This window comes from Melozone crissalis, unplaced genomic scaffold (genome assembly GCF_028551555.1).
Source record: "Melozone crissalis strain CALT ecotype California unplaced genomic scaffold, PUWL_Pcris_2 ptg000006l_1, whole genome shotgun sequence".
NCBI lineage: Eukaryota > Metazoa > Chordata > Aves > Passeriformes > Passerellidae > Melozone > Melozone crissalis.
Window position 1 is genome coordinate 37,006,432 of NW_026535784.1, and position 15,039 is coordinate 37,021,470.

The window sequence follows — 15,039 nt, forward strand, 5'->3', positions numbered from 1 at the left end:
CAAAAGATGAGCTGACCAAATCCCAGCTACTGCTCAGGAGGACAGGAGTTCCTGGAATTAAGAGCAGATGAGTGTATGTGGAGAAAGTGGGTGCCTATTTGAAATTTACACAGATGCATTTGGTTATCCTGCTCACAAATGGAAGTGAAATGTCAGGCGGAGTAGCAGGGTACATTTGGAAGAGATTTACAGCCTCTGCCCTTTCACAGCCAACACTTTGCCATGAAGTGCGGGGGTTCCCAGCTCATTCACATGCTCCACTCTCCATGGAAATGAGGTCCCGTGGAGCTAAACTAAAGACACTCTTCTCAAAAGATCCGCTCTAATGGCTAACATCCAGTATCACCGCGCTTCAACAGTGTGTGGCGGGACTGCGCAGCCCAGGCCCGATCCCTCACCCTGAGGGGGCAGCGCTCGGGCCCCGCTGCAGGCCGGGCGCGGGGCGGCGACGGCGCCTCTCCCGCAGCGCCACACCGCCCTCTGCCGGCCGCTGCCCGCGCCGCGCCCGCCGCCGGGGACACCGCACCCGGGGGGATGGCTTCGGGATGGCTCCGGCTGGAGGGAGCGCACTGAGTGGGGTCAGGACAGCAGGGAGTGGGGTCACCGGGTCACACCTGCCGGATAAGGCAGGGCCATCCCAGAGCGTGCGGCACAGGGCTGTGTCCACAGAGTTCTTGATTATCTCCAGTGAGGGAGATTTCGCAACCTGTCTGTGCCGCTGCACCATCAACTGCACAGTTAAAGAAGTATTTCTTCATGTTCAGGTGAAACTTCCTGTGCATCAGGTTCTGCCCACTGCCTCTTGTCCTGTTGCTTGGCAGCACCGAGCAGAGCCTGGCTCCATTCTCCTGTCACCACTCCTTTATATATTTGTACACATTGATGAAGTGACTTGCACCGCCTGCCGCGGCAGCGCCAGCGGGGCTCGAACCCGCGACTCCCGTACACCGAGCGGAGGGGCTCCCATAAGCCCCGCCCCTCTGCTTTGGCTCTCCGTCCATTTCCCTCTTTATGCGTCTCTTCCGGTCCGGCGCGGGAGGGCGCCGGAAGTGGCTCCATAGCGGCTGCGGCCGGGGGAGTTCGGCGGCGCCATGGCGGAGGTGAGGGACGAGGGAGGGCCCCGCGCGTTCGCTCTGTTGCGCCCTTGAGGCGCTCTGGGCGAGACCAGGGAGCGGGAGCGGGTCGGGGCCGGGCGGGGGAAGTGCCACCCCGCACCCGCCACCGTCGCTGTCCCCCGGGTGGGAAAGGCCGCTGTGGGGATGGTCGGTGGCGGCGCCTCCATCTGCGGCCCCCGCCCGGTTCGGCCCGGGGACAGCGAGGTGCCCGCAGAACGCACCGGGTGCGGGCCATGGGAGTGTGCGTGTCCGGGGCGGGAGTGAGCGGCGGGTTTGCTTTGCCAGGCTTGTGCCGAATGCGGAATTGGTGCTGCGGGGCATCAGGCACAGCATCGCCAGCACGTCAGGAGAGGGGATTGACCCGCTCCGAGCTGCTCTGGGGCGGGCTCACCTCCAGTGCTAGGTACTGTTTTGGGTACCACAGTATCAGAAAAAGGTGTAAAGGATATGGAGATGAATGGTCTAGAGGGAAAACCTTATGAGGAGTGGATGAGGTCACTTGCCGTGTTCAGACTGGAGAAGAGAGTGAAGGGAGACCTCATTCCAGTTTACAGCTTCCTCATGAGGGGGAAGCAGAGGAGCAGGCTCTGATCTCATCTCTGTGGCGACCAGTGACAGAATCCAAGGGAATTGCCTGAAGTTGTGTCAGGGGAGGTTTAGGTTGGATATTAGGAAAAGGTTCTTCAACCAGAGGATAGCTGGGTGCTAGAACAGCTCCCCAGGGCAGTGGTCACAGCCACAAGGCTGACAGAGCTCAATGAACATTTGGACAATGCTCTTGGGCACAGGGTGTGACTCTTGGGGTGTCCTGTGCAGGGCCAGGACACGATGATCCATGTGAGCCACCTCCAGCTCAGCACATTCTGTGATTGTGGAGAGCTGATGCCGGGGTGTTTTACCACCAGAGAGCTACTGACTCTGTTAGACCAAAAGGGAAACCACGAAAAGGGTCTTTTTGGGAGGGTTTGGGAGCACAGCTGTGGAGAAGCCCACTGGTTTTATAGGTTGTAGAATCTTTACTGTGGGGTGAATTTCATGCACTTCTGAAGGCATGTGGGGCTACCAGGGTTATAGAAGGAGGTGCAACGACTGCTGCCAGATGCAACACTGTGAGCTGGTGTTTTACAGAAAAGCATCTGTCAAAAATTACTTGCAGAAATTTCTTCCCTGTTGGGGAGACATTGTGGTACCTACTCCTCCGTTTGTGGTGTCAGCAGCTGCTGTTGTTAGGTGGTAATTAGCCATGTTAACATGAAGTGGTACTGTGCACAGAAATTCATGGTTGCTCATGTTCTTTTTACAGTGGTAGTGAGGGGATATTTACAGGGTTTTTTTTTTTTTTCAGAAAGAATTGACTTATTTATTGCCTACATATAAAAACAGAATTGGGAAGGACGTGGGATAGAACTTTTATACTTACGGATTTGTCATGTAGATACCAGTGCAGAAAGTTTGATAAAAGTTTTTGGCTTGCTTTTCAAAGTCTTGTATGCTTTCAAGGAATAGAATTTAGTTTTGAATAAACAACTGACATAATGAATTTTTTAGTTTCCAAGAAGATTAGTGTCTTCTGTGAGCAGAATGGTTGCATGTCATGTAACAGAACTGAGAAATTGCTACTCAGTTCAATTTATGTTTCAGTGTTCAGTTTTTCATTTAAATCTGTTCAAATTTATTTTAATGCTCTTTTCTTTATTTTAGGAAGTCCAAAAGCATTCTGTGCACACACTTGTGTTCAGATCTTTGAAGAGAACCCATGATATGTTTGTAGCTGACAATGCCAAGCCTATCCCATTGGATGAAGAAAGGTAAGTGCTGCTGCACTCAGTGAAGTTCTAAACTCTGTCAGTGATTGTCAATTTCTGACTCAAGTCAGAAATTCAGATGTTTCTGTACTGTCAACACTGCAATCTTGGGGGGAGAGAAATATTAGAGTTGTAGAGTAAGTTGTATGACATCCCTGTACAATATTTCAGAACCTGTTAGCGGTTCAGAGGCCGGGGCTCAGTGAGGTTTTGCTTTCCTCTCGCGCAGCCACAAGGTGAAGATGGCAGTGAAGCTGCGCACGGAGTACGGCTCAGTGCTGCACATGCCCTCGCTCAAGGAGAACCTGCGGGACAAGGGGGGCCCCAACACCGGGGATCCCTATGGACACAAACAGTACTCTGGAAACCAAGGTTAGTGTGCCCTTAGTGCTCTATTTGTCCTTCCTTTGTCACAGTCTCACTGGTGTAAAATCTGCAGAATGCAGTCCAGTGTTAATCCACTGGAGATAAATACAGATATAAAAAAACATTTTTTAATTGGTATTTTTCTTGCTAGGTTCCACAGCAGGTAAGTGATTTAGAAAAAGGGGAAAGCTGCTTTTAACAAAGGAGTTATTGGGTGCTGTGGATTTTTTATTGTGATTAGTTGGTGAAAAGCGTAATTTTTAAATTTTTGGTAATATTACCGTGTAATGTACTTAAGTGTTAGAGTTGAATAATGTATTTCTTATGTCTGCAAGTTCATGATTAAGGACATGCTCTTTTTTTACTTTTGTTTGTTTTGCATTTTTGTGTGTTGTTTTTTTTGGGGGGGGTGTTTTTTTTGTTATTTTAGCTTTGTTTCATAGTATATTTACAGTCTTTTAGCTGTGCAGTTTTTAAACCAGAAAACTCTTTATTTCAAATCTGTAGAGTTTTTTAATGTATGTTTTGTGATGTATAAAATGTGTGTGTGTTAGTTAGATCTCATATGAAAATTTCTTTTCCAAAAATGCTGCCTCGTTTTAGTTGAGGTAGTTGATATTCATTTGATACTCAGAGTCTGCCCAAGGTGCTTTATTTGGAAGTATTGTGGAAGTGCAGCATGTTGAGAGAGAATGAAAAATCTTTTAAGGAGAATCTGACAGCACAGACAACCAACCAACTAGCTTACATTTCAGACACCCATGCTCTTTGTAGACATGATGTCTGCCTCAAAGGCAGTATGAAGATTTTTTTCTTGAGTCCTCTTGATAACAGGTAGCTTCACCATTCAAATTAATTATTTTTTACAGTTGAGTTTTCTAAAATGGAGATAACCAGAACAAATTAAATTAATGAAAATGAGAAATGTCTATGTACATTGAAGGTGATTACTAGTTTCTTCTGCTGTGTATTATCTGCTCTCTTTTTTTCTCTATTTGCTGTTTGAGTGCATTATAAAATGTAATTATTAATATAACATTCTCGTGCTCTTTAGGGCAAGAAGTTGAGTATATGGTAACTGGTACTCACCCATACCCATCTGGGCCTGGTAAGTAAAATTTTGCAAGTGTTTGTATGGATTTTTTGGTTCCTGTATGAAGAAAATATCCTCCATCCTAGCAGGAACAGGCTTCCCCTTGATGTGAATCCATAATTAATAGTAGTGGAATGTTGCCTGCTTTTCATCACCAGAGCAGAAAGGTGTAAGTTTCACCATCTTGCTCTGGGGAAGAGTTTTGAGGGTGTAATAATTTTAGTGCTTGTAAGGGTTATGTTTCTGTGTTGTTACATTGGTCATTGCTTATTGCCACTGCTACTGACTGATCCTGCTGTTCTTGTAAGAACTTAGTTTTAGCTGTTGATCTTTTATTGTGCTTAAGTTTATTATGAGCGTAATGGAAATTTTGTTGTCTTGATTTATAACTTAACAGATGTGAGTGTTCAGTGAGCCCTCAACCATTAAAAAACCAGGCATGGTTGCTTCTAACTATGGGGACAAGAATTGCTCACAGTGGCTTCCTTCAGTTTAGTGTTCTTTTAATAGAATCACTTCTATCAGGGTTCAAAATCAGATTCTCTTGGCTGTTTCTTGTTTTAACCTGAATATTTTTCCCAAATACTGAGTTTGTTGTCAACTGACAGAAGTGGTTAGGAGAAGAAATAAAGTGATGAGTTAAATTCACCAGTCTGCACCAAAACTGTACTTTACAAAGAGTTTTTAATTTCTTTTTAGACAACATCTGCTGTTCTTGAGATAAGGTTAAAAATCTAAATATGTAGTCTGAAATTCTCACTTCAGTAGGACTAAACCTTCTGTAGTTCTGGCACCACTGTGTGATGCCAAATACCGCAGAGGGATGGATTATAAATTGTACTAAAGGGCCTAAGTTGGCAAATGCTTTACAAGATCATGTTTATTTTCTGTGATGTTTGGATTTCCATAGCAGTTAAAGCTGGATATAGAAATGGATGCTGCTCCTAATTAGATTTTTTTTTTGTTTCCACTGGCATACTGTTTTAAACTCTAGAAATTTTGTACTCATATATGTAGTAGATCAAGATGGAAAGGATTTGTGCCAAAATAAAGATTTCAGTAGATGTGAAAATGTTACTGAAGGATGAGAGTTTATATTACAGATGTGTCAGGCCCTTGTTTGCAGGTATATGTGTTTATATATGTTTGTATAATACACTTTTGAGTTCCTGTTTCAAGGAGCTGTCTTTGTTTCTGATATTTTTTTTTCCCAAGGTGTGGCTTTGACAGCAGATACTAAGGTCCAGAGGATGCCAAGTGAATCTGCAGCACAGTCCTTAGCTGTAGCACTTCCTGCTTCCCAGTCCAGGTACTGACACGTTACCTCATTGACACTGTTATCTGTGGGAATTGCAAGGCAAATCACAGAAGATGGGATAAGAGCTACTTGGAGTAATTAGAATATTCTTAAAGGAACTGCTTTTAGTGTGGACAGGCATTGTTTTTATGTATGCTTTTTATTTTGTATTGTCATGAGTGGCAGTGGGTGGAAGTTGGAACAAGGGAAACTTTGTTTAGTTAGAAGAGAAGAATGTGAAGCTTTGTGATATCTGTACCTTGGGGTGGTCAGGTCCTGGACAGGGTGCCAGGAGAGGTTGTGGACTCTCCATCCTGAGAGGTGTACGGCACTCAGCTGGGTGCAGCCCTGTGATGCCTTATCACTTAGCAGGAGAAAGTCAATTGCCATTCATGAACCATTTTCACTCCCCCCAGGCTGGATGCAAACAGGACAGCTGCTGGTGTGGGTGACATTTACAGGCATGCTGGAATGTCTGAGCGTTCCCAACCTCCTGGGATGGCTGTGGTGAGTCTGTTGCACATCTAACTGGAACAGTACATGGTGTTCACCAGATTGCTTCTGGATCTGTGTGTGTTGTCTGGAGATCTCCTGACTGACTAAATTTAATCAGTATTGAGAAGGCAGAATGAGAAAGTTTTAGGCTTTGGACAAAGAGATAAGCTACCAACCAAAAGAGTAACACTTCTTTTAATTTACAGGCTATGGTGGAAGCTGGTGGAAACAAAAATTCTGCATTAATGCCAAAGAAGGCTCCAACCATGCCCAAACCTCAGTGGCATCCGCCTTGGAAACTCTACAGAGTAAGTTAGAAATTACATGACACGAACATGCATATAAAAGTAGACATACTCTATGTAAGACCTCAAATCATAATTTTTGTTCTCATTCACAAAAATATAATCAAATATGATTTAAAAGTGTGATCAAAAAGTGATCACAACTTAGTTATGTATACACAGTCTTGCTTTGAACCTCTCTTTTACTCTCGTAGCTGTGTTATGATACATTTGGTGGAAGGTTTGCTGTATTTCTGCCTAAGAAGCTTCATTGTGTTTTAAATCTTTTGAAATGAGCCATATGACAGTACCTGAAACATGACATCCAGTGAAACTAGTTATGAGGCTTGATTTTAGCTGTCTGACCTTGGAAAATTTAGATAAATGGGCTGCTGAAAAGCAAAGCATGTGTTGGCAGAGTATTTCTTGTGAGATCAGGCTCCATTATTTTTTTTTGGAAAGTGTCCAACTCTCATATTACCCTTGTTTTGGGGAAAAGAAGGTGATGGTGTGCTTTAAGAGGTTATTATATAGAAATGTGATTTAATAGCCAGTGTTTTTATAATTGTTCTTTGTATAAACACTGTCCAGCAGCAGAAGGAATCTGTGCTCAAATATTGTCTTTCTCTGCAAAGCTTCAAGTGTTGAGCCACAGTATTATGGACTCTCAAAGGATATTAAAAAGTTGCTTATACAAACAAGGTCTTTACAGATTGCAGCTTCCCCAAGTCTGGTGTATGTAAATTTCTAGTTTTCTCTTTAACTGGAGTAGAAATCAAGCTGTCTTCAGATCTGATTTCACATTTGACTTTTCTTGGTAAATACTAGCAAATTGCAGTGTTGAAAAAGGAAACTTACTTCAAAAGGTGTTGTATTATTTCTGATATAAATTTTTTTTGATTCTTTCCGAAGGTTATCAGTGGTCATCTGGGCTGGGTGAGATGCATTGCAGTGGAACCAGGAAATCAGTGGTTTGTTACTGGCTCTGCTGACAGAACCATAAAGGTAAGAGCTTGGAAGAAATGACTTACAAAGTTTGCAGGGGTGGGGTTTTTTTGTTCCCTTTTTATTTAAAAATGTTTCCAGCCCTTGGAAACAAATTCTTGTTTGCTGTTTGCGGAATAATGAACTGCAGAACATTTTTTCTTTTGTTACCTTGTCATAAAGGATTTGTGGAGTAGCTGCCATTCTTCTCTTGAGATTTCATTTCTTACATGGTAGTATCTGGAGAGCAAGTGTTTGTGTGACTGTATTTTTGTCTTACATTGCAGCAGGATCAGTTACATCTGGGCTGTTTACCCACATTCACTGTGTAGCTTTTTCCTGTCTACCTTAAAATACCTATTTTGGTGCAGATTTGGGACCTTGCTAGTGGCAAATTGAAATTGTCTTTGACGGGACACATCAGTACCGTACGCGGGGTGATAGTAAGTGCAAGAAGTCCATACCTCTTTTCTTGTGGAGAAGACAAACAAGTGAAATGCTGGGATCTTGAGTACAATAAGGTAAGCTGCAGTTTCTTTAATTGAAGGAATTGGTAGTAGCAAATACAAAAATCAAAGCATTTAGAATATTTTTTCAGTTAATAGTTTGCATGGTTTTTTATTCATCTAGGTTATCAGACATTACCACGGTCATCTAAGTGCTGTTTATGGCTTAGACTTGCATCCAACAATAGATGTGCTGGTGACATGCAGCAGGGATTCAACAGCACGGGTAAGTATAGCATTGCTGTGTTTGAACATCTTGATGTGTGTATTTCAGTATCTTCACTTGTAAAAATGAGCGCTTAGCAAAAGTTGTCATCAATTTAGATTAAATACTAAGGTGGTTTGTGTTAGCTTTGTCTTACATTGTTGATAAAATTGAAGCCCAAATACACAAACTTGCCATGTCACTTCAGGATGATGTTTTGTTTCTTAGTTTAGTAGGCTACATAGTATACGTAGGATTGCTTAGTATTTAGAAGGTGGTGTGGGATTATGGTGGCTTGAATTATCCGTATGCCTGGAAGGCATATAGCTGGCAGGTTCCTGCTCTTCTTGAAATTTGCCAGCTGAGGCAGTTCTGTAATAAATGGTTGTATGAAAAATACCACCTAAATACCATTTTTTAATCTGCAAGACTACGGCAAGGAAATTATGAAATCAATGATAGTGCCTAAAATACATTGAATATTCTCCTGTTACTGACTTCTGACATATTTGCTGTGATTTCATAGATTTGGGATGTAAGGACAAAAGCCAGTGTGCACACACTGTCAGGACACACAAATGCAGTAGCAACTGTGAAGTGCCAAGCTGCAGAACCACAAATTATTACAGGTATAGTAGATGTAGTTTCATGAGTAACATGATGGAAAAACCTAATGGTGAATGTGTTTGTTCAGTGTGTGATGTTCATAATGTTATCTTGGTTAATTTTTCAAATCTCGTACTAGTTTCTGTTGAAAATGGGCCATGCAATGGTTATTACATACTATTAATGGTATGTTTAAGCAAATATGGCTGTGCATTGCTTGAATGCTTTTCTGCACTTCCTTTTTTTCTGGTGTTTTCATTTTTGTTATAATATGTATTGAGACTTGCATTTTCTGTGATATTTCAGTTCTCCCTATTTCAGTTCTCCCTATTTCAGTTCAGGAGTGTCCAGTACTGTGGTTAAGTGTTCATCTTCTTTCCCATGATGTTAAAATCAAGCTTTGCAGTGTAAATTCTTAAAGTTATCCTGCAAAACTGGACACTTCTTAAAACTGAGTGAAAATACTTTTTCAATCTGGCATCTTCTTCATCTGAGGTGGCATTAGCACAGTATTTATGTCTCTCTCACATCATTCTGGCTGCCTTAGCAAAGTAATGATTATGATAAAATCAAGGTGATGGTTTCTACTGTTTTTTTTTTAATTTTCTTCTCATTGTAGGCAGTCATGATACTACCATACGGCTCTGGGACTTGGTGGCAGGAAAAACTCGTGTTACTTTAACAAATCACAAGAAATCTGTAAGAGCAGTAGTGCTACATCCAAGACAGTGAGTTTTCTTTATTTTGTTACACTTTCCTAGTTTTTTTGAGAATTGAAGAGAGCCAATGTGAATGATGATTTAGAATGGTGGAGCATAATATTGTGAGAAACTAATGCACTCAGGATGATGCAAAAATGTACATATCAATTATCAGATACATTATACTGCACTGAGTGTGCTTCCCCAGTATTGGCATTGGTGTACATTAGCAATCCTGAGAATGCCTTATATCCCAGAGTTGCTTATGTGTGTGCCTTTCATTCAGTCCTTAAAACTCAGTGATACAGTGCTCATAAGGCTAATGATAAATATGTAACTGAATGGTTGTGGGCACGAATTGCAGTAGTTTTGTAATGGGCCAATGCACACATGAGATTAATGCTAAAGGAGACAGTGATTAATAGAGTGGTCTGTCTTTTTAATATGTGGTTCACTGCACAAGACATTTCAATCTAACTGGCCTTAAAAAAAAACCTCAATGTGAGAATTGAAGCTTTGAAGCAGATGTTCTTGGAAGTGCTTTGAATTTAGATGCTGTATTTTGGTGCACAACAGTTGCCTGTTTGGATCCCCGTTAAAATAGTGGACAAAAGGAGTTCACATGGAACTTGATTACTTCTGTGCCTTTAATATTTTAAAATTACATTCTGTCATTTCTATCAGAAGTTCAGCATCTTTGATATGAATAAACTGTTCCAGTGTGTGCCTGAAAAACTGTGTAGCCTGTTAGCTATAGAAAAAGGCTCTATTTTACTTACTTTCTGAAAAAAAAAAGTAATTCAGGGTTCAACTTCATTGATAATGCCTTTCTGAAAATAAACTTGAAGTGTTCTTGTCAAATGGTAGCAACTGTCAGTCTACAGTTCAGTATTTCTGTTTTTTAATGTTGTGATATTTTCTCATAATACTCAACTTTTTTATTTGTGGTATCTTTTAAATAGCAAATTCTCTGGATATTGTGGCAAATGAAAGTATTCCTACAGGCTTTTGTATGTGCTACCCAAATAACCATGTAACTGCTTGCACATTTAAAATGAAGTAAATTTTTATTTTAGGGTGACTCAGTGGAAGAAATTATCTTTCTTAGTAACATTTTTGCAGGGCTTTTTCCTTGCTTGTGCAATTTTGGAAGACTAGGCATTAGCCTATGCTTGGGGCTTGTTGCCTTTTTGTCCTGTTACCTTTGCTGGTCATGCCCTGGTACCTGAAAATTTGCCAGAATAACAACTGAAGAGAACTTAATGTGCTTTTTAAATATTGGTTTGCATATTAAATCCTATGGCATACAGGATGTTAAAAGTTTCGTTTATGAAGAGGAAAGAAAACAGTAGGAGTAGGTAATTCATGACTTCATAAAATTGCTTAATTTCATGTGAAGTAAACGTGTCAGAAAAGCAGTTTTAATATTAAGTAATTTTGCAACTAGCATTTAGCAGTAGTTTTAATGAAGGACATTTGCTCTCACTACAGCTATTTTGAGCTTTAATATACGTTGTTTATTTTCTTTCAGTTACACATTTGCATCTGGTTCTCCAGATAATATTAAGCAGTGGAAATTCCCAGATGGAAACTTCATCCAGAATCTCTCTGGTCACAATGCTATTATAAACACACTGGCTGTAAATTCTGATGGTGTTCTGGTCTCAGGAGGTAAAAATGAGAAATACACATTCCTCTCCTCTCCCCGTGTACATATGGCTGGAGGTCCTTAGGCAGAGATGCTCATGGAACTCTGCTTTATTTAGGCCTGCCAGCCTGCTGCACGACATAATTTCATTTTGTAGTGAGTAGGGCCACTTTCGTGACCTTGGATGTTTCTGGGCTGCATGCAAATAAAATAAATTTGAAGGACTTCTAATGTACTGCATGGAAGAGGTTTCTCTTCTCAGCTGGCTGCTGCTGCAAGGCTCCAGAGTCCATCCTTTATGGTCATTAGTGCCTCCTCTGGAGTTAGCTGCATGTTGAGGCAGTGACACTGGCTAGCAGATGTAGAAGCATCTTGGTAAAGCTAAATGGGAATAAGGCACTTGGTCCAATGTGTCCTTGGTCCTGTAGGCTAGGGATGTGGGGTAAGATGGAAATGTGCTAAGCAGGAATTGGGAAACAGCCAATTACATTGTCACCTTACTCTGATTACGTTTCCAGCTATGTGTAAAAGGGGCCCTTGATTTTAAAATTTGGATAAAGCTGTGTTTAACAAATGGCTCACCCGTGTAAGAACAAGAACTTCACAAAATACTGGAATGGACTTACATGTCATTATTATTATTTGAAGACACTTTCAGAACATCCTTTTATGACTTTTTTATGTTTGTAGTAGCTGAGTCTTAAAAAACACCTTCTCCACATAAAAAAACCCTATTACCATTTTACTGATATTAATTGTGAGTTCTAAAAAGTTAAAATTGGGGTTTCAATTCTCCCCTTTACATCCTAATGCTATCTACAGCAGCTTCAGAGAAGGTGATGCTGAATCAAAATAAGTTGATTTTACCTTGGAGTTTTCTCCTGTAGAAACACCCTTCTTGAAATATCTGGATTTCTAGTCTAGCTGGCAGCTGTGGAGAAATTTAATTTTTAATAAATCTGTTTTGGCTAGATGATGCTTTTGAGGGGTATTGGGTTTTCTAACTGAAAAATTTTCTTGAGAGTATCCTTCTGAATAGAGCGTTCAGATTGCTGTGAATGCCCTGTAGCTGATGCCAGTAGCAACAACACTGGAGGTGGTTTAAACTGGATTTGGAATAAAATCTCTGCAAACATTAAACCTACTTTGCATTAAGTCAATGTCCTAATCTCTTTGGGAGGATGATGCCTCCTCATTCAACTTCAGTGGAGCTACTGAGCAGGGAGCTTGATTTTCAGAATACCTGTCCTTATTGTGCCTCCAAAGCAACTTGTGCAATTGCCCTGTGATGTAGTGTATCCTCTCTCTGGGTTATCTGATGAAAATCTGGATGAGATTCTGAGAAGGGAAACAGCTGAAAACAGGAAAATTTATAGGATGTACTGTGCTATTCTACATGAATGTGGTGTGATGTATTCCTGATGTATTTACTAATTGTTCATGATGCTGGTTTTAGAAAACTGATAGAAATTAACTGGCTTGTTTGTTTGTTTGTTGTAGCTGATAATGGCACTATGCACCTTTGGGACTGGAGAACTGGATACAATTTCCAGAGAGTACATGCAGCTGTACAGCCAGGTTCTTTGGACAGTGAATCAGGAATATTTGCTTGTGTTTTTGACCAGTCAGAAAGCAGATTGCTAACGGCTGAAGCTGATAAAACCATAAAAGTATACAAAGAAGATGATACTGCGGTATGTCAAAAAGTCTTTTTAAAGTATTTTCATAAAATCAGAAAAATTCAGACAAATATAACACATTTCTGTAGGGGACATTTTCATACTTATGTAATCCATTTTGTTGAAGTTTGAAAGAAATCTCTGTATTAGCATTAACAGGACAGTAGCTAATTTCTGCATTCCTAATTATTGTTATATGCTGTAGTATAAATAAGTGTCAGGTCTGTGAACTCTTCTGTAAAAGGCCTTTTTGGTGAAGTTTGGAGAAATCTGAATACAATTATGTACATTGGGTTTTGAACCCAGTGGGGAACTATGTGAGGTTGTATTGATAAAAGTATGGGAATCAGCAAAAGGATTGCACTTTTAAGGTTTATTGTACTTATTTATATGATTTGGATTAGTTATTGGCCTTGACAGTTTTTAGAATTTGAAGTCAAGAGCTTATTTTCAAACTGTTATTCTAAAATATGAATTGGTTTACCAGTGGAGAGGACAACAGATGATTGTATAGTTTATCAGTGTATGTCTTCAATATAAAGAATATAAGAATTTTTATTAAACCTTGGAATTTTGCATTGAATTAGACTAGGAGTAACTCTTAGATATAAAGAATCAGGAATTTTTTATCAGTTTTAAAGTTGGCCAAAATATACTCCATGACATCTACCAATACTGATGTAGATATGTCTGGAAAGCCTGTCACTGGCAGCTCCTGCTCATGTGCTTTGATAACCACAGTGTTGTTTTGGAAATGCCACTGGCAACCTGATCGTTTTTCTTGCTGGAAAAAAAAAAAGACAAGTACAGAAAAAGTATTGCTATGTATTTCAGACAGTGAGATGATAGAAAATTTAATTTGGGTAAATTAATTACATTGTAGATTAGGTATTAATAATGCTACTTATGAAATAGAGTACATATACTTCGTAAATAGTATTTTAAACTAAACCTCAATTATAGGTGAGTTTCAAGTTTAATATAAAAATCCTTATGAGATAATTTTTTTTTCCTCTTTAGACTGAAGAAACCCATCCGGTCAGCTGGAAACCAGAAATTATCAAGAGAAAGCGATTTTAGTGTGGCAACATACTACTTCTGTAATTTTGTTTTGGCTTTCCTGAGAGCATTCAGTCAGATTTTGTTCTGCCTAGAACAGCAGAGCAAGAAGTCAGCTAAGTCATTGCTATTTCAACATGTTTTATAATAAATTTTATTTCTCTTTCCTTTTGTCTTTTTTTGTTGCGATTCCAGCAAACCAGTTGAATCTTAACTTCTTGAAGCATGTATGGCTCATGAAAAAGATAGGTGTGCAGGTGGTTAATTTTTTAGGCTTACATTCAACAGATTCTTATAAAAATATTTTGATGAGCTAAGTTGTCTGAAACACCCTTGCTTAACCTCAAAAGTTCATCACAAATTTATGCATAGAAGTCATCTTCTGGAAGTTCCTTGGGGACACTTTCAGATTTTAGACCAATATTGTTTATTGTACATAGGCTAAGTCTATACTGAATTAGAGTTACTGAGTAATTTACAAGCAAACAGGACAACACAATAATAAGGTAATTTGCTTTATAAACACGGCCACTGAACATTGCTGGTGCTGTGTTATTGAAGGAAGTGGATCTTCAGAGTGTATCTTTCCCCAGGAAAGTGTTCAAATGGAAACACTCATCTTCACTTAGTTATTTCAGAGTGGGCCTTCTGTAGCAAGGACTGCTGTCAAATCACTTTGTTTGCAGGACCAGTTGACTTTCTCTGTAGATGAACTGTTTGCTTTTTCCAGTTATCTAAAGCATATATGACAGTAGAGTGCAGTGAAGTTTTAAAACTCAGCTAGAGGAAAAGCTCTTAGCTCATTTAAGCCTTATTTTACAGGTTGCTGTCTTCCCACGATCTTAGGAAGGAATTTAAAATAAACTGTTACTGAAAGGTAGTTTGTACTTGTGGAGGGACAAATCTTTCATTGGCTCTATGAATAGTCACATAACAAGCAGTGAACATGTAAACCTCCTTGCTACTACTATCTGTGATGTCTGTGCTGCTCTAAAGTAGTTTCTCTTCACAGAGTAGTAGAGAAAATCATTGTCATCTGGCCATTCTGTTATTGGCAAATTTGCTAGCAGGGTTAATAGCTGCATTGGCTAGAGAATTACTCTGTGGCCTCACTGATATCAAGCATTGATGTCAAGCAGTTCTCTAGCAGTTCGACTTCTTTCAAATCTAGGATTTGTGTTAGACAAGTGAGTTAT

The 15,039-nt window shown here is 40.2% G+C and overlaps 1 protein-coding gene across 1 annotated transcript; it reads left to right on the plus strand.

Moving 5' to 3' along the window:
* Nucleotides 1-1,033: 1,033 nt before the first annotated feature.
* On the plus strand, nt 1,034-14,010 carry PLRG1 (pleiotropic regulator 1). The gene is made up of 15 exons (XM_054292171.1): nt 1,034-1,100; nt 2,817-2,923; nt 3,150-3,292; nt 4,341-4,394; nt 5,595-5,688; nt 6,093-6,183; nt 6,378-6,479; nt 7,368-7,460; nt 7,811-7,960; nt 8,070-8,171; nt 8,677-8,779; nt 9,376-9,484; nt 10,989-11,128; nt 12,606-12,799; nt 13,805-14,010. Exons 1-15 carry the CDS (start codon nt 1,092-1,094, stop codon nt 13,862-13,864), a joined length of 1,551 nt encoding a protein of 516 aa, XP_054148146.1. The 5' UTR covers nt 1,034-1,091; the 3' UTR covers nt 13,865-14,010.
* Nucleotides 14,011-15,039: the final 1,029 nt, after the last annotated feature.

Excerpts from the sequence above, each read along its gene's own strand:
- PLRG1 (XM_054292171.1), top strand. Across the intron at positions 6,480-7,367 it reads CGCCTTGGAAACTCTACAGA|GTTATCAGTGGTCATCTGGG; the intron begins GTAAGTTAGAAA and ends TTCTTTCCGAAG. Across the intron at positions 8,172-8,676 it reads GCAGGGATTCAACAGCACGG|ATTTGGGATGTAAGGACAAA; the intron begins GTAAGTATAGCA and ends GTGATTTCATAG.